Source organism: Ambystoma mexicanum, chromosome 3p (genome assembly GCF_040938575.1).
Source record: "Ambystoma mexicanum isolate Mex_15411 chromosome 3p, UKY_AmexF1_1, whole genome shotgun sequence".
NCBI classification, from domain to species: Eukaryota; Metazoa; Chordata; class Amphibia; order Caudata; family Ambystomatidae; genus Ambystoma; species Ambystoma mexicanum.
The window spans coordinates 194,806,441-194,825,918 of record NC_090925.1 but is presented as its reverse complement, the minus strand read 5'-3'; the positions used below and the strand labels follow the sequence as shown (position 1 = coordinate 194,825,918).

General features: G+C 50.1%; 1 protein-coding gene across 1 annotated transcript in view; it reads right to left on the bottom strand.

The window, feature by feature from the left end:
• CLSTN3 (calsyntenin 3) overlaps positions 1-19,254 on the bottom strand; it is a 196,989-nt gene extending 177,735 nt beyond the window's left edge. The window contains exon 1 of the mRNA XM_069650614.1: positions 18,613-19,254. Within this exon, the coding sequence (XP_069506715.1) occupies positions 18,613-18,712 (100 nt within the window). The 5' untranslated portion in view covers positions 18,713-19,254. The remainder of the gene's footprint in view (positions 1-18,612) is intronic.
• Positions 19,255-19,478: the final 224 nt, after the last annotated feature.

Sequence of the window (19,478 nt, the reverse complement as noted above, 5' to 3'; positions counted from 1 at the left end):
TCTCTCTCTCTCCCTCTCTATCTCTCCTTCCCTCTCGTCCTCTCCCTCTTTCTCTCTCTCTCTCTCTCTCTCTCTCTCTCCCTCCCTCTCTCTCTCTCTCTCTCTCTCTCTCTATCTCTCCTTCCCCCTCGTCCTCTCCCTCTTTCTCTCTCTCTCCCTCTCTCTCTCTCTCCCTCTCTATCTCTCCTTCCCTCTTGTCATCTCTCTCTCGCTATGTCGCTGTCCTTTTCTATGGGAGTGGGAATCACGCTTTCAAGTGCGACTTTGCTAAAGCCACCCCAGCTGCTCCTGCCAGCTGTGCGACTAGTGGAAAAAAAGCAGATATCTTAAGGAAGGGAGCGGCTTTGTTGTTTGCAAAAGCAGCTGCTAAGCAAACATGAATAAATATTTATTTGTACTAACATTGTAAACTGGATTAAAAAAAGGAAATCTCCACTAGTGATCTCTAATGGTCACTTCAGGTAAATATGATAGCCATAAGAAGCACAACACAAAACATCAAAACACCATATGAATGATTCACTAAGAGATGGTTATCATTCCTTGATGTACCACCTGACACTCTTTTTGTACTCTTCTGAAATGCCCCTATGAGAAAAGGAAGTCAACAAATAGCAGCAACGAGGGTTCCTAGATACTGTACATAAATTCCAAGAGCATTTTGGGAAAATAAGAATGAGCACAGAGTTTAAATTTGACAAATATTTCTGTGATTAAAGGGTTGTTTGAAAAGAATACATAATGCACACTGTACACTCACCTTAATATTAAAATGTTTGTAACCATGAACACTACATACCCCTTCGGACAGCATCATGATTTGGTTGTGAGAATAGAATAGTTGCGACATCAGTCACTCCATTTGGGTCTGCGAGTTAGGTATGAGGTTAAGATGGATTTGCACAGGACCAGTTCCCAATGTACACACATCCTAAGAGAATTACATTTATAGTGCATTCTTTTCCTGCTTTCCCGCACAACAATATCAATTATATTCTACTGAAGCCCAACTCAATTGCTCTTCTGTAGAGTTTTGATCAGGTTTCTAATTCAAGCAGCATGAATTACCTCAATAGGACTCATAGCCAGGGGCATAGACTTTTGGTTATCCTGGCAGGGGCGGGATGGGGTCGGCGGGGGCCGGCTGCAAAAAAAAAAAAGAAAAAAAAAGTCCTATTGTAAGTATGGGGCTTTCATGAAATTGGCTTTTCTCTAGGCATGACCGGGCCCCAGAGCACCTGCGTGCTTGGCGTCCCTGCTCATAGCCACATTCATGCTCTGGCAGCAGCCAAATAGCTGTTCTGCGGTTTTGTGACAGAATGCAGTTTGTTTGGGAAAGGGAACCTTCTAATCAAACCTCCCTTTTTATAAAGCTCCATGCTAAAAGCATAATGCACACATGTGCCCTTGGTGCACTAGCCTCCAGACAACTCTTCATTGGCAACGGGGAGGTTCAAATGCCACATGTACATTCCTGACAGCTGCTGTAATCCAAATTCCATGCAGACAAATGCTGCAATTGAACTTCTGCACCACTGATCCAAAATGTAATAATTGTTGCTTTTGCCATCTGGTGGCAGTATAAACTCTAAAAATAAGCCCTACCTGGGTATGGCTCAGTGACTAATAAGTGTGCACAGTTATTAAAGCCACACCAATTTGATATCATATGCGTGCCCGCTTTGCGAGCCCAAACCAGCTATGTAAGGGCATTATGTACTCAGGGCAGTCTGACTGTCCCCACTTCGGAAAGTGAGACAATAGGCAGGATGCTGGCCTCTTTTGATTCTCTGGGAGGAATGTTAACTCCTCTCCTCATGCCACAGGAGCTCTTAACAAGTGATCTGCAGAGAACTGTTCTTCAAAGGGGGACTTCCATAACAAAGACCATCCTCACACAAGGGGGGGGGCTGCTCACCAAAGGGTCTTTGAAGTGTAGGCTTGGGAAGGGAACAGAGTCAGGGTAGCCAGAGAGGGAGAGGTTTCACCTACAAAATGTTCCCAATATCTTGCTTTTCTGTGGGGCTCTCTTTCCTCCCTGTCCCCTGTGGCGCTGGGCACTCTGGCTATGATGCCAGAAGGTATGGGTGACTTATTTAGAGCAACAGGGATTGGACCTCTTACTGAAGACTTGGTTTTTTTCCAAACATCGGTGGCAATTTCCCTTTATAAAGAAAGGGTCTTTCACTTCAATGATTATTTCTTGGACACCAAGAAGAAAACATCTCTAGAGCTCTGTGGGGAGTGCAGTCCATTCCAAAGTCCTCTGCCACAGAGTTGAACACAGGTGCATCCGAGGCAGAGGAGAGCTCTCTCCCTTAACTATCCCCAGGGTACATTGGGGTTGAAATGCAGTGGGTGAAGGCCTCTCACTCTGCCAGATGTACTGGAACCAAGCTTCTCATTCGAGGTGAAAGCACCCATGCGGGTTCCAGCCTAACTTCCTTGATTGGGAAGAGCAGAGGAAGAAGGATTTAGCAACTAGAAGCCCAAGAGCAGCTGCAATCCTGATCACCCAGCTTCGAACTACGTTTGATGCCCTTTGAGCCGACAGGACCTGCAGTGCTGGCTTTGACACTCTTGCATCTTCTAACTGCTTGCCTGCATCTTTGAACCAGCAGCAGGCCGCATCGCACCAGCGAGGGCTCACTGCCACCTCTGTTGGAATACCCGGTCACCACTGCAGAAGCCTTTGACTGGCTGCTTCATCAGTCACCAACAATACCTCGCCTTGACCATACTCAAACCTTCTCTGAAACCTCTGGAAGCCATAGTCTCAAGCGCTGACTCAACTCAGCAGTAGAACCATCTCACACTGACTCGTCTGCCGGCCCGAAACCTGTTGGACACTTAGAACCGTACCACTTCCAATGTCCCATCAATCCGCAATGAGCCCTGTCTTGAAGCAGACTCTACGGTGACTGCAGCTTTAATCAATGTGACTCACTGCTCCATGGACCCAGTTCGACCGCAAGGACAGCACATACTAGCCCACTTCAACACTGTTGAATGACACAAACTAAAGAACAAGGCATTGTTAAAAGGTCCTGTATCTCTGGTCCATTTTCTGGGACCATACTGACTTTTAAGGCCTTTTTTGCACATTTTCTTGAAAATAAATTTCCTTTAAAGTGCCATTTCTGCAATTGCTTGCCTGGTCACCCCTGCCCATGTACTAAGAGCGCTATTCCCTACAAGTTATGGATCTTCTGTGTTCCATGGGAGAGGGTTTTTGCTTGTGTTTTTAAGTTAGTTATTTGCATGTTTCATTATTTAATTAAACGATGTATATTTTTATAGAACATCGATTGGACATTCTTTCATTTTGGAGCCTTTGTACAATTGCTGTTTGGGCTTCTACTGTGATTACTTCACCCCCTCCTGACGGTATATCCTGCGCTTGACTCACATCACCTCAAAGGACGTATACCTGCAGTGCTGTGTCTGTTTTACCTTTATGGTTAGGGTCACTGCTGTTTTAGTAGTAGTGTGAGGCTGAGTAGGTGGTTTAGCTACTAACCATACCCATGCAAAGTAGCAGTAATTTTGTAGTAGGTTCTGCTTGTGAGAGAGGGAGGCAGGACTACCTGTCAGTCCATCGTGACTCGCGGTCCCAGAGACAAAAAGAGGTGGAGGAGTAGAGGGCATAATGAAATACTTCGGAAACAGTCAATTGGGTGCTATCCAAATGGCCAACAGGGACTATGTAGAAGGACCCATGTGGGCTGAGCAGCTGGGCAGATGATCACCAGGGACTATAGAAGGAGCCATGTGGGCTGAGCAGCTGCGGGTATGATCAGCTGGGACTATATAGAAGGACCCATGTGGGCTGGCAGCTGGGCAGATGATCATCGGGGACTATAGAAGGACCCACGTGGGCTGAGCAGCTGGGCAGATGATCATCAGGGCCTATAGAAGAACCCATGTGGGCTCGCAGCTGGGCAGATGATCATCAGGGCCTATAGAAGGACCCATGTGGGCTGAGCAGCTGGGCAGATGATCATCAGGGCCTATAGAAGGACCCATGTGGGCTGGCAGCTGGGCAGATGATCATCAGGGCCTATAGAAGGACCCATGTGGGCTGAGCAGCTACAGGGATGATCAGCTGGGCCTATAGAAGGACCCATGTGGGCTGGCAGCTGGGCAGATGATCATCAGGGCCTATAGAAGGACTGGTGTGGGCTGGCAGCTGGGCAGATGATCATCAGGGCCTATAGAAGGACCCACGTGGGCTGAGCAGCTGGGCAGATGATCATCAGGGCCTATAGAAGGACCCACGTGGGCTGAGCAGCTGGGCAGATGATCATCAGGGCCTATAGAAGGACCCATGTGGGTTGAGCAGCTGGGCAGATGATCATCGGGCCTATAGAAGGACCCATGTGGGCTGAGCAGCTACAGGGATGATCATCAGGGCCTATAGAAGGACCCATGTGGGCTGGCAGCTGGGCAGATGATAGTCAGGGCCTATAGAAGGACTGGTGTGAGCTGAGCAGCTGGGCAGATGATCATCAGGGCCTATAGAAGGACCCATGTGGGCTGAGCAGCTACAGGGATGATCAGCTGGGACTATAGAAGGACTTGTGTGGGCTGAGCAACTGGGAAGATGATCATCAGGGCCTATAGAAGGACTGGTGTGAGCTGAGCAGCTGGGCAGATGATCATCAGGGCCTATAGAAGGACCCATGTGGGCTGAGCAGCTACAGGGATGATCATCAGGGCCTATAGAAGGACCCATGTGGGCTGGCAGCTGGGCAGATGATCATCAGGGCCTATAGAAGGACCCATGTGGGCTGAGCAGCTGGGCAGATGATCATCAGGGCCTATAGAAGGACCCATGTGGGCTGAGCAGCTGGGCAGATGATCATCAGGGCCTATAGAAGGACCCATGTGGGCTGAGCAGCTGCGGGTATGATCAGCTGGGACTATATAGAAGGACCCATGTGGGCTGGCAGCTGGGCAGATGATCATCAGGGCCTATAGAAGGACCCACGTGGGCTGGGCAGCTGGGCAGATGTCAGGGCCTATAGAAGGACCCACGTGGGCTGGCAGCTGGGCAGATGATCATCAGGGCCTATAGAAGGACCCACGTGGGCTGGCAGCTGGGCAGATGATCATCAGGGCCTATAGAAGGACCCACGTGGGCTGGCAGCTGGGCAGATGATCTTCAGGGCCTATAGAAGGACCCACGTGGGCTGGGCAGCTGGGCAGATGATCATCAGGGCCTATAGAAGGACCCACGTGGGCTGGCAGCTGGGCAGATGATCATCAGGGCCTATGGAAGGACCCACGTGGGCTGGCAGCTGGGCAGATGATCATCAGGGCCTATGGAAGGACCCACGTGGGCTGGCAGCTGGGCAGATGATCATCAGGGCCTATGGAAGGACCCACGTGGGCTGGCAGCTGGGCAGATGATCATCAGGGCCTATGGAAGGACCCACGTGGGCTGGCAGCTGGGCAGATGATCATCAGGGCCTATGGAAGGACCCACGTGGGCTGGCAGCTGGGCAGATGATCATCAGGGCCTATAGAAGGACCCATGTGGGCTGAGCAGCTGGGCAGATGATAAATGAACTCCTGCCGTCCGGATGAAAACAAGCAGGATGGCCAGGTCAAGGGGCACCGCAATCGAAATAAGGCTACCCCCATAGCTGCTGGGACACTGGCAGCACATACTATTAAGACAACTCACACCTTCAGAACTTGCCACAAGATATGATTTCTGCCACCTGGTACAGGTGGTTTTCCTCCAGACAGAGTCTGTTCTGCCGAGATCAGGGTCCACTCCCTGAGCCCCTCTCCTCCACAGTCACCATCACTATTGCCAATGGCTGCTCTCCCTTCAAGGACTTCAGGGCAGGGAGAGCAATGAGGGTGGTGAATTCCAGAGTTTGTTTTGCTGCCGCAAGCGGCATACCTGTCACTGGGACTGCCTTCAGCGGCAGCCCGACTCCCACTGCCACTCCTCTCTTTCCAGCCGCCAGCGATCGTGTATCTGCACTTCCGGGTGCAGGGTTTGACATTGAGGTTTGATAAGCAAGAGTTAAAAGCATATCCTGGGTATCGGGCAACACCAGTAGGCAGCAGCTTTCTGTGGGGTGCCAGGTGCTAGTACATAGCACGCCGTAAATCTAACCTTCACATAAGAGACAAAAGTAACTTTTTGTCCATTATCTACCATCTATTGTGCGTGAAATATGGTCTAGATGTGCCCTGAAGCTTCTTTATAAACATTGACAAATACCTGTGAGACCATAACGCTGTACATGTTTGAATGTCACTAATTGGCCTGGGGAGCTAAAAGTAGCAGCTGGCAGATGTTGGTGTCAAGGTAACCAGGCTCTCCTAGAATACAAGCAGGAGCCAAATAGTGCCTAACTCCCACCACTTTTGAACCCTGCCAGTTTCACCATTCACTGCTCAATGAACGCGCTTCACAGATGCCTCAGCGGCCGCCTCCAGTGGCCCTCATGCTGTGTTCACGCCACTACAGAGGTTTGCTGACTCCGCCCTCTATGCATTAATGATCCACGTATGCTCCACAGGGATGCTCTTTGTTCTCAGATCTTAGAATCAAGCAAAACCACCTAGAATGGGAACCTGAGCACTCAGCAAGGATACTCTATGGCAATTGCAGGCCTAGGAGTAGGGTACACTCTTCTCCTCCTCCCCATCTGATCTGAAATGAGGCGTCCTCCATTTACACACTTGTTCCTGGAAGCAGAAAGACTCTCGGGAGTTCCATCTTTTCTTTTTGTTATGCATAGACACTGTTCGGGTTGTGGGGAGTGTGATATAGATGCGCTCGATCACCCACTTGTCTTCAGGATAGTGGTGGCGATCAGATTTCAATGCACCCTGGCACCTGTCCTGCCATGAAGGCGCAGTCCCACAGACGGCGTGGCTTATCGAGGACAAATAGCAGTTTGATCTGGCTGATGAAATTGCTGCTGAAACAGCAACACGGTTATTGACCCTCCCCTGAAGGGATCTTTCATTGGCACTCTATCACAGACAAGGATACTGCAACATCCTGGTCTGTTATCACCACCGACCTCTTGCCATCGCCACTGAATCCCATGGCAGCAGTATGCATCTTGCTCACCCCCAAGGCAGCAGTTGGACTCGTTTCTCCTACTGGCATGGGGGAGAAGCTCTTGGACTATCCAGCCCATCCTGGTTGAGACCAAGAGTGGAGTGTTTCACTAGCAATACTTTACAAGCAAGGGTGTTGCTAGGTTTGTAAAAGATCCGGGGCTAAGCTGATGCCGGGACTGTCGGGACTCGGGGCTAGCTATAGCCTTTTGGTTGTAACTCCTGAGCTTCTATCCGGGGCTACAACCAAAAGACCTGGGGCTATAGCCCCCTGAGCCACAACCTAGCATGGCCTCTGCTTCGCAAGTCAAAAAGAGACCCAGATGCCTGGACCCTGTTCTACTCTTGCTTGTGCTGAACCAGTTTCTGCCACTGGAAACGCTCAAGGTGGCCTCCTTTTTTAAATTTGGTTCAGGACGCTCTTTCCAGGACACCCTGATATGAAGTGCTTCCACATAACTATTTCAGAAGGTCACCTAAGATTCCTCCATTTGGAGGAGAATGACCAGCGCTGTTACTAGCTCCTGCCATTTCGTCCGAATGGTCACCACGCCCATTGCTTGTTCTCCAAGGCTCTTGAGGTAGCGTAAGCCCAAGGATACCCTCAGAGGTTGTGGTCGACTCTAATCTATATGACTGGATTAGCCAAACGTCCTCTCACCCACCACCAGGCACCCTTCGACCTCCAAGGGGTTTTAGATAATCTTAGCAGGCTGGTGGTGAGCATACTCATAGTATTCCAGCAGCCCACCCTCTAACTCCATACCTTTGGTTCTACTTAATAGAAGACAAGAGTGTTCCAGATGTGGTTGTCTCCTAGCAGGACGAAGAGCGAGAGTCAAATGACCACCGCCTCCATCTGTTAAGTGAAATCGTAATGGGACCAACAATCAAACCTTCTGAAAAGTTTTCCCTTTTGGAGCTCTTTCATGGCCTTCTCCTCAATGATCAGCAAGGGGTGTAATGACCAGCTCTGTTAAGACCTACTGCCCCTCATTGGAGGAACACGGGGAGCTATCCAGGTTGGCTTTCAATGTGCTGTCCCCAGTGGGATGGTGACCTGTTCTGTGAGGACACCCATGTTGTTATGATTTATTGTAACACCCAGCAAGCACTGACAGCCACCAGATGTGTCATCTTATTGTGAAGTCTGGGCCTGGCCACTGAACCACAACATTTCCCTCAGCACCATTCATCTGGCATAACCGCGTTACATGGCGGCAGACAGACTTGATGGACTGTGCCATGCCATGTTTGAAAAGAAGGTTAACCCATGGGTCCCACGTGTACTTTCAATACATCAGGTTGAACCTCTCAATACAAGAGCCTCCAAAACACATCATTGGATGTGCAGGTGTCTCTTGGGGGTTCCTACCTGTTAGACGGACCATCAGATTAACTGGGGACTTCCTGTGTGCCTTTCTCCTACTACCAAATGTGAATTTGGTCTCATAGGCCGAAGAGCCCATGGGTTCGGTCAGGATCCATTTTATACAAAGAGGGAAGCAAGGCCAAAGAAGGAACCTTTGAACTCTCTTTGGTGGCACGCCAAGGGTGAAGCTCCCCTCTTGTGCCCAAGTGACTAGAACATGTGGGCACAAAAACAGACGTGATCCGTGATGCCCAGACACTGCGGTCCAGAAAGCAAACCAAGAGCTAAACCCAACGACGGCCGGAAGGGCACTTGCATCGAGCGTGTCATATTTCAATGATATGTCTTGCATCCCTAGTCATAGCTTAAGCTGGACATTCAGAGTTGCTGCCCGCAACACAATGTGTTGCTATCAATGTCCAAATACCGGAAAATGGCAGTTATTTGGGCAGGACTAAGGATTAATGTTGAAGGAGGTCATGGGCTACCAGCAACGGGGTCATTTTTTGGGGAAGGACCTTCAATTAGACCCATGGCGCGGGTGCACCTGGTAAGAATGTGATATTCTGACTTTGACTCAGAAGCCCTCAATAACCTAGAAGCCTGGGACAATCATTGAGGAGGGACAGGGTATGATGTCTCAAAATGGGCAAGGCTGGGTATGATCGCAATTGCCTGCAGCGTATTCTAAGCTGCCCTGCCCTCTTCCCTCACCCATTCCAGACCCTGCGGCCGTCTGCAGAGCTGTCCACAACTTCAAAAAACGAGTAAAGCTTTGTGTGGCCAAGTGATACTAAAAAAACACAAGGACAGAGTTACTTTCTTTCTTTGTTATTTTATAAGATCAAGTTTCTCGCATCTTTCTCGTCGCAGAGTCAGCACTACTTAATCTCTCAGCGTTTCATCGTCCACCTCCCTACTGATGGATGGGTCCCCCCAGGTGCCCAGTGTCCCCCCACAGCTCGAAGGGGCCAGCCTTCCAATGAGTGTCTTAAAAACCTCGTTGGGGACTGAAGTGAGATGCCAAATTCCCAACAGAGCGTCAGGGCTTTCACAAAAATATACTGTGCATCTCACATGCTACACCGATTCAAGCACCGCCTACTGGCAGTGGTGAGTATGGCACAGGTTGGCAGGTGATCAGGCTACTGGCAGCAAACATTTCAATCAGCGAATCCTCACATGCACAGAGCACTGATCTCCACTGTCTGGCAACGTGCAAACACATTTCAATCAGAGACTCCTCACATGCACAGATCTTCACTGTGTAGCACCGCGCAAACACATTTCATTCAGAGACTCCTCACATGCACAGATCTTCACTGTGTAGCACCGCGCAAACACATTTCATTCAGAGACTCCTCACATGCACAGATCTTCACTGTGTAGCACCGCGCAAACACATTTCATTCAGAGACTCCTCACATGCACAGATCTTCACTGTGTAGCACCGCGCAGACACATTTCATTCAGAGACTCCTCACATGCACAGATCTTCACTGTGTAGCACCGTGCAGACACCTTTCAATCAGAATCCTCACATGCACAGAGCACTGATCTCCACTGTGTGGCACCCCGCAGACACATTTCAATCAGAGAATCCTCACATGCACAGAGCACTGATCTCCACTGTGTGGCACTGTGCAGACACCTTTCAATCAGGATCTCCACTGTGTGGCACCACACACATTTCAATCAGAGTATCCTCACATGCACGGAGCACTGATCTCCACTGTGTGGCACTGTGCAGACACATTTCAATCAGAGAATCCTCACATGCACAGAGAACTGATCTCCGCTGTGTGGCACTGTGGAGACACATTTCAATCAGAGGATCCTCACATGCACATTGCTCTGATCTCCACTGTGTGGCACTGTGCAGCCACATTTCAATCAGAGGATCCTCACATACACAGAGCACTGATCTCCACTGTGTGGCACCCCGCAGACACATTTTAATCAGAGAATCCTCACATGCACAGAGCACTGATCTCCACTGTGTGGCACCACACACATTTCAATCAGACGATCCCCACATGCACAGAGCACTGAGCTCCACTGTGTGGCACCCCGCAGACACATTTCAATCAGAGAATCCTCACATGCACAGAGCACTGATCTCCACTGTGTGGCACCACACACATTTCAATCAGAGGATCCCCACATGCACAGAGCACTGAGCTCCACTGTGTGGCACCCCGCAGACACATTTCAATCAGAGAATCCTCACATGCACAGAGCACTGATCTCCACTGTGTGGCACTGTGCAGACACCTTTCAATCAGGATCTCCACTGTGTGGCACCACACACATTTCAATCAGAGTATCCTCACATGCACAGAGCACTGATCTCCACTGTGTGGCACTGTGCAGACACATTTCAATCAGAGTATCCTCACATGCACAGAGCACTGATCTCCGCTGTGTGGCACTGTGCAGACACATTTCAATCAGAGGATCCTCACATGCACATAGCTCTGATCTCCACTGTGTGGCACTGTGCAGACACATTTCAATCAGGATCCTCACATGCACAGAGCACTGATCTCCACTGTGTGGCACCCCGCAGACACATTTCAATCAGAGAATCCTCACATGTACAGAGCACTGAGCTCCACTGTGGAGCACCGCGCAGACACATTTCAATCAGAGAATCCTCACATGCCCAGAGCACTGAGCTCCACTGTGTGGAACAGCGCAGACTTTGGGTCGGCCACGGGGAACCAGTGACGAAGCTCGGAAACCCCCTTACTCTTCAGCTACCACATCACTTTTGCATTGGCAGGTACACTAATGACCAGCCCTCCCATCCTCGTCCAGGGTAACTTTTTCAAGACAGTGCCCATGACATCAAAGCATTATTCCCTATTTGGCTGTTGATGAGATAAAGGGGTGGGCTGTAGATAAGGGCCCGCTGGACAGTCACCACCACTCTGCCTGGCTTGCATGGGCTTTTCTAAATGCCAACAGGAACAGAGATGATGTCAAGGAATGAACGCCCCACCAGTAGAGTGAGAAGGACAGAAGACCCTCTGCTTCAGCTCCTCTGGCCAGACATCCGTTTGGAGAGCCACCACATTGGGGTCTGGGGTTTGATCCCAATTATATAGTAAGAGCTGAGAACAAATGAACAGACCTACAGCCGCTGGACATGACATGCTGGCCTTTTGCAGTTACACCGATTCCAGAAACTACGGATCAGTCTCATCCTTCCTCCTCCCAAAATCCCCTGGTGTAATTTAGCCCTTCCCTGTCCTCCAGCTGACACTCACACCCATGATAGGGACCACACCATTGGGAAAAAAGATTCCAGAATGCCCCAATGCTGATCTGCCTTGCGGGCGGGTCCGCTGGAATGGCTGCATAACTCAGAACAGGGAGATACTCCTCCATCACCAGTAGAAGTAGCCAAGCAGTGGCCACACTCTATCTCTGGTGGAAGACGCCAAGCGGTATTGTGCCCATACTCCATCTTCAGCAGAGGTTAATGTTAATGTTAAATGTTAAGGGACATTTGTACTGCACACTATCAGCACCAGAGTGGTCCCCTGGCCCTCTGGCGGCTCTGAAAGAGGAAGGGAGGGGGGGTTAGTGGTAGGAAGCTGGAAAAGTGCAAGAGATCAGTGATGTGCTGTTGGCGGCCTCAGCCCGGTGGGTGCGTTGGCTGAGCCTGGGTATTTGCGGCCGGTAGTCGTCGTGTACTGTTGTGCGAGTCTATGTGTGTTTTTGTTTTGTTGTTGCAATGTAGTGAAGTTTGTGCGGTTTGTTGTGCAGTAGGTTTGTGGTTGTGTTTGGTTTGGAATTTGAGAGGAGTATGCAAAGGGAGAAATTGTTAGTGCAATTGGTTAGTTGGCATCTTTATCCTGAATTGAGGCGCTGGGCTTCTGTAATCTCCCCAGGTGTGGTTCGGGAGCACCCCTGTGCCTCTGTCCTGACCTGGGTCCGTCTGTCCTTCAAGGTCCCTTTCACATCTGGCCCCCTCCTCCCGTAGCCTCCCTTGCAGTGCTACCTGTCTTCCCTTCCCGCTCATACGGCAGAAGTAGCCAAGCAGTGGGCCTACTCTATCTCTGGTGGAAGAAGCCAAGAAGTATTGTGCCCCTACCCCATCTCCAGTAGAAGTAGCCAAACAGTGGGCCTACTCTATCGCTGGTGGAAGACGTCAAGCAGCATTGTGTCCCTACTCCATCTCCAGCAGAAGTAGCCCAGCAGTGGCCCTACTCCATCTCTGGTGGAAGAAGCCAAGCAGCATTGTGTCCCTACTACATCTCCAGCAGAAGTAGCACAGCAGTGGCGCTACTCCATCTCCAGAAGATATGCCCAAGCAGTGGGCCTACTCTGTCTCTGGTGGAAGAAGCCAAGCAGCATTGTGTCCCTACTCCATCTCCAGCAGAAGTAGGCAAGCAGTGGCCCTACTCTATCGCTGGTGGAAGACATCAAGCAGCATTGTGTCCCTACTCCATCTCCAGCAGAAGTAGCCCAGCAGTGGCCCTACTCCATCTCTGGTGGAAGAAGCCAAGCAGCATTGTGTCCCTACTCCATCTCCAGCAGAAGTAGGCAAGCAGTGGCCCTACTCCATCTCTGGTGGAAGAAGCCAAGCAGCATTGTGTCCCTACTCCATCTCCAGCAGAAGTAGGCAAGCAGTGGCCCTACACACATCTCCAGCTGGAAGAGCAATGCTGACAGTTGAACCCGTCTTCTGGGTACTTCATTATTTCTGCGGGTGGGACGGGTAAGCTCTGGGGTCGGTATGGAAGAAGCGCTGCTCTCCCTTGCAGTATCTTCTCAGGAAGTCTGCTTGCTTGCATAGTCCTCTGGCCAGCCCATGGTAAAGCTGGCGGTTTTGCGGGAAGGATAAGTGTAAGTGTTTCCATCTACGCTACCAATGAAGGTAGTATCCAGAGTTACAAAAACAATAGAGGAAAAAAGAGCATCCCGAAGTCTGTCTAATGTCCTTATCAGAGATTCCCCCTTCCCCTGCAAGCCAAGGAACTTGAGGCAAAACAGAGGAGGTCCTCTAAAGGGGACTGACCACCTGGTCATACCCAGCTTGAACATTCCTGTCCAAGAGGGTCTTTCATCTCAGGGTAAAGTGTGTGCTGGGTTCCACTGGTATTATCCTCTACTCCTAGCGGCCCAGTGGGGTTAAATATTGGGGAGGCCATACTGGGAGGCATCTTGACGGCGCAAGATTGGTTTGTCAAGGCGCCTCTCTTCTCTGCTCTCCCTTTGGTCAGAGGACGGCACCTTCCTGATCACAGGTTGTCACTTGTCTCCCAGCAGGAGGACCAGCATTCCCCAATTTAGACGGGAAGACCTGTGCTGAATCCCATGGGAGAAGAGGGGAGGGTCGGGCAAATTGTCCCAGTGCTGTCCACGCAGTTTGGGCCAGCATCCACACTTTTCCCCTGTGACAGCTTTTTCATTTGGGGGTAGAGAGGGTCAACCGGACCTTCGCATGTACTGAAGGCACTTCCCTTATCTAGTGCTTAATTATTAGGAATTAGGATTCAGCGTTACAGAAAAACAGAGGACTGCTCTTTAGCCCAAGGTCAAGGAGGGCAGCAGTAGTCCAGGTTATAGAGCTCTGAATGAAATAACATACACTAAGGCGGCCATCATCTCTACATTCAGTAGACTCCCTCCCTCCTGGGTGTCCAGTAATCCCAGGTGCTGGAGGCATTCACCCACTGTGGGTGACCACTGATCTTATCAAACACAGCACAGACCAGGCAAAATGAATATAATCAGGGAGGCCGGTCGTGGCAACCGATGGACTCTCACAGCAGCGGTATGTTAAGTTAACAATTTAGATAGCGCAGCTTACATCCAAAGGCATCATATTGCTACGAAAAAAAATGGAAAAGATGCGAGCAAATTATTCTGAAATCAATTAAATAAAAAAAGGTTTTGAGATGATGGCGCCGAAAAGGTCAAATGGTCTGTGATTTCACAAAGATTGAAAGGAAGCCTGTTCCATATTTGAGCTGCAACAATGGAGAAAGCTCGGCCGCCTATCCTAGCTCAATGAACTCTAGGCACTGAAATCTGAAAGCCCAAACCAAAACAGAGCGGTCCTGTAGGCAGATAGCGACAGAACTTTGGCTGCAGGAAACCAGCACCTTGGTTATTAAAGGCACAGTAGACCAAACATAGTGCCTTAAATTCAACTTGACGTGCTACCGGGAGCCGATGGAGGCTACGCAGCCCAAGCGAGATATGATTGCGGCAGCAGAGCCCAAGGACAGCCCGTTCCCCTGTATTTTGCAACACCTGTAAGATACAAATAAAGTGCATTGCAGTTGTCCAGTGTGAAGCCACCACAGGTGCCCGTGGTGGGATGGAAAGAAACAGGAGAACTTTACGCAAAACTCTGAGTTCAAAGTGGCCTTGCTAACAAACTGAACTGACCTGCGCCTCAATAAAAAGGGAGGCTGATATTTTGACACCCAGGTTCTTCACCGCTAACACTGGCTGAGGAAAAGGGCCTACGGATGGAGGCCAGCAATCTGGTGTCTAGAGGGAAACAGCAGATGGAGGGCCGATAATCAAAACCTCCGTTTCTTACTTTTTAGTTTGAGCCAATTCTGGCACATCCAATCCCCAACAGACTTTGGGCAATAATTAAAGTTAACAGCCCCAGAGGGAATGTCTAGTTTAAGGGGGAATATGATATTCGTGCCATCTGCACACATATAGCAGTGCAGACCAAATGACTGAATAAAATGAGCAAGAGGCTGGATGTAGATATTCAAAATAATGGGCGAAAGTGCTGACTCTTGAGGGACACCACAGGTGAGCACATAACGAGCCAGGTGAAAGGACGCAAAGAAACCGTATGTGAGCAGTCAGCCAGAAAAGACCCAAACCAGTCCAGCACCGCACCAGAAATGGCAGCCACCGACAACCTGTGAAGCAAGATGGCATGATCAATGGTAACGTTGTCTTGGGAGGATAGCTCAGGGGCAATGCACTCGCCTTGGAAGCAAGACAACATGGCGCAACACAGGTTCGCTCCCCCGGTCTGCGCTAAGAACCCTCTGGGTATTAAGCGTGCTATAAGTAGCCAATGATAACATTTTAAGATCAATGGAAGGCAGAAAGGGGTTGGCCCTGACCTTCTAATTATCGTGCTATATTCGGCAACCAGGTGGTACATATGTCTCCTTGACCATTCAGATATCCCAAGTGGGAACATGCATCTTCTTCTCTGGATGGCAAAGAGCCCAGTGATGGAAAATCATCTCCTCCTGGGATACTGCAAGGGTGCCCTCAAGCCAACCATTGAAGAGTGGATAATCGACCTGACCGCCCAGGACCTTGTGGTCTCAATGATGATGTTGAAATGTGCAAGGAGGGTTGCATAAAGGCTGGCTAGATTTTCAAGAACAGAGACCCTATGCCGACATTATAGACTACTCCCACACCCTCTCCATTCTCGGTCTTTGCAATTGGAATGGTTGCTTTTAGTCTGGTTCAGAGCCCAGGACTTTATAAAGATGTGAGCCTTGTAAGCATTTTTCATAATTTTTTATGTGAAGTGGAATGTTTTTTTCTCCCAAAATGAATTTAATAAAGGGAGCTGGTTCTAAATAAGAAGCTAAAGTTAGGTTGCATTTCATCATGAAAGATGAACTGATCACTAGCTACCAGCATTTCATCATTCCACGGGTTGTGGGGGGGTTAACAAGAACATATTGAGGCATTACAGCCAATCAAAGGTGAACATGCCTAGAGAGAGGGGGGCGGTTAGACGAGTAACACATTTACCAGGACATCCGCAGGGCGTGTCTAGCAAGTGGGACCTACGAATCTGTGATGCTCAAATGTGAATAAAACGGCCTTCCATTTAACAAATAACATTTGTCAAATGTCCTTCGTGCCTTTTTTCATCTGGCGGGGGGTCGGTAGGCAGACTGTTGTCCCCCAGCTTTCCCCTAGTAAACACTGGCGCGACTTCCCAAAGCGTCCCACAGGAGAGAAGCTCCGCCGCTGTTTTAGCACAGCCACTAATTTCCGCGTCCCTCTGCTTCGACTGCATCCGGCTTAATTACATACACATGGCACGCGCGCATGAATACACACACCTGTGTGTCCCTGGCGCACGGTGCGTGCAGACATCCGTTGCATAGCACCACAGAGGCCTGCCTGTGTGGCTGGATACCCCGGCCAGCCACATCATAGGATGGGCACAGGAACCTGAGTGAGCGTCAAACACCCAGGAGGAGCAGTGCTTTCAGCGCACAGACGCGCCCACGTTTCCCGCCTTTGCACATTGGCACTCCTGTACGATGCCCTGCAGGATGTGCATACATTTCTTGCACACTTTTCATATCTGGTCACGCGTGAGGGAGTGTCTCTTGACATGTAGGGGTGGGCATCCATAGGAAAGCACGTGTTATATATTGACAGAGCAGTTTCTAGCCAAATTGGTGCCCAGGGCGAAACATCATAATGTGCCCTCTCCACCCTCTGAATGGCCCACGTCACTCTCAAACTACACCTCTGTAATGGACAAAACCCCTCCTCAATATGAATAAATAATTGCCATATAAATGAAGCTGGTTTCATTACATTGTAAATCAAGTACGTTACAGAAGAATTCTAATGTGAAAACACAGCTGTTGCTGCCCAAGAAAAATGTTTTTTCTGTCACCTGCTCTTAGGGAAGGACTTACCTGAATGCAGTTTCAAACTGTCCGCACTGGCACACTGCGGTGTGACCAGCCTACTGGGTGGGGTCTGTGGGCCCACTGACCTGGCCCTGTGTTGCAGGTGTTCTGTTCGTGCCACCTCACTTGTATTTTGCAAGGGGCCATACTAGACTAAACATATGAATGATTTTCTCATACAAGGCTATCCTTCCAAGATTGACAGTCTGGTGCACTCTTATTGAACTCTTTAAAAAAAAATACCTCTCTGAGAGTGGGAAGGGGGACAAATAGTACCAATGAGGATTGCTGTATGCTTTGCATCAAATCAGAGCATTGCAGGACTATACCAGTGATCAGAGATCACTACATTTGATAGGTCTGTGATACAAGGATTGTATGTGTGAACCTCTAAATGCATAACTGATGCAAGGCTTGGTGCTCACATCACACTTCACAATACGCACCCTAACATAGACACACAGACATCCTTATTTGCATGCACAGCCGCATTAAAGAAAAAACTGCACAGGCCAATGCGGCGGTCTGCAACCTTCGCCTCTCCAGAGGTTTTAAACTACAAATCCGATCACTCATAGCCAACATAGACAACGGTGGGGAATTATGGGAGTTGTAGTTCAAAACATCTGGAGAGCCAAGGGTTGCCGACTCCTGGGCTGATGTATCTGATTACAGAGGAACACATACACACTGACACCTTATGAGTGGCATAGCCTTATACATGCAAGCAGTTGTGTGTATGCATGTGTGTGCGTGTGCACGCATCCCTATCATACGTGTATGTAGTGGAGAGATAACCTAGTGTGTGTGTTTGCGTGCGCCCCACTCTTCTCCCCTTTATTGACTGCACTGTAAAAGTGTCATTGGGCCTGAATAACCTGCTGCCCGGGGCAACTATAGCGTGTAAGTACTCAGAACATATGTATATATACGTGCATGTATAGTTATGCCTGCAAGGCATGTTCGCTACATGAGGCCATTTTGGGAGGCCTGTATCGTTGGTAGTCTTAAGCAAGAAGGGCGCATTTTGCAAACATGTGCATTGACACATTTATATACTTAGCTGCACATATTTACACGTGTGTGTGTGTATGTATATACGCGCACACACACATGCACTGGGGCACAAATGTGTGCTTGTTTAGCCCGCGAGCAGTGGCGGACTGGTCTATAGGGAACTCTGAGATTTCCCCGTGGGCCTCTCTACCCTGGGCCTCTTTTGTGTGGTATTCCCAGATTTTCTCATAGGAAAAGGATTGGGCTGGCTGAAAATGTGTTTCATGGGGCCACTGTGAACATTATTTCCAGGGCCTCTTTGGGTCCCAGTCCCCCCCTGCCTGCGAGTTCCTCTAAACCCATGTGCATGCATGCATCTATAGATGTGTACGCAGTGTATGTACCCGCATTCTCCAGCTGTGCCTGTCACACAGACACACCCACCCGCAGGCCCACCGGGACGGCGCATCTCGCGGGACCCACCTTTGTTGCAGAGTCCCCCGTGGAGCAGCGCGCCGAGCAGGAGGAGGAGGAGGAGGAAGAGGGGTGCGGTGCAGGGGGCGCACCTCTGCGGGGTGCCCATGGCTGCTTCCGGCTCTGCGGCCGCTCAATACTGCAGAGAGGTCGGGCCGCGCCTGTTCTCTGGCGGCCCTCGGGTCCTCCTGTCAGTCCCCGAGCAGCTGGGCAGTTTCTCCGGGTAGGCTGACCGGGAATATCGGCTTGCCCGTTCCCTGGTGATGGCGTGTCGCTCCGGTAACCGTTTCCCGGGACGTTGGCTCCCTGGTGCACGTATCCGAGATGTCTGTCTGTCCGCTTCCCAGGTTACCGGATCCGGGATGTCTGTCGGCCCCCTCCCTGGTTACCGTAGCCGGGATGTGTCTGTCTGGCTCTTCGGGTACCCTATTTCGGGATTTCTGTCTCCTTGGTTACCGTCTTCCGGGCGCTGGGAGGGATGCTGTCATTGGGGTCTGGGGAGGATGAGGAAGGAGGACGAGGAGGAGGAGGGGGTTGTTGTTTGCTGGTCTCCGGTCCCCTCTTAGGATGCTGCTCGAATAAAAAAAATATATATGGAAAATGCCCATCCCCTGCACCGCAGCATGACGTCACTGGACCCTGACGGACAGCTGCTCCAGCCAATGGGAGGGACCGCCTGGCAGGTGCTGCTGCAGGAGGCGGAAAGGAGTGGAGATGGCTAGAGGGGGATAGAGAGAGGAGGAGGCAGGGGAGAAAAAAGGTTCCGTTTAAAAATCCAGCTATCTCTTTGCATGTATGAGTAGGATTCAGTCTGATTAAAAAAAACTCCCAGTTGGGAGGGCAGAGAGACCCCGGCACCAAGAGATTACGCGGAT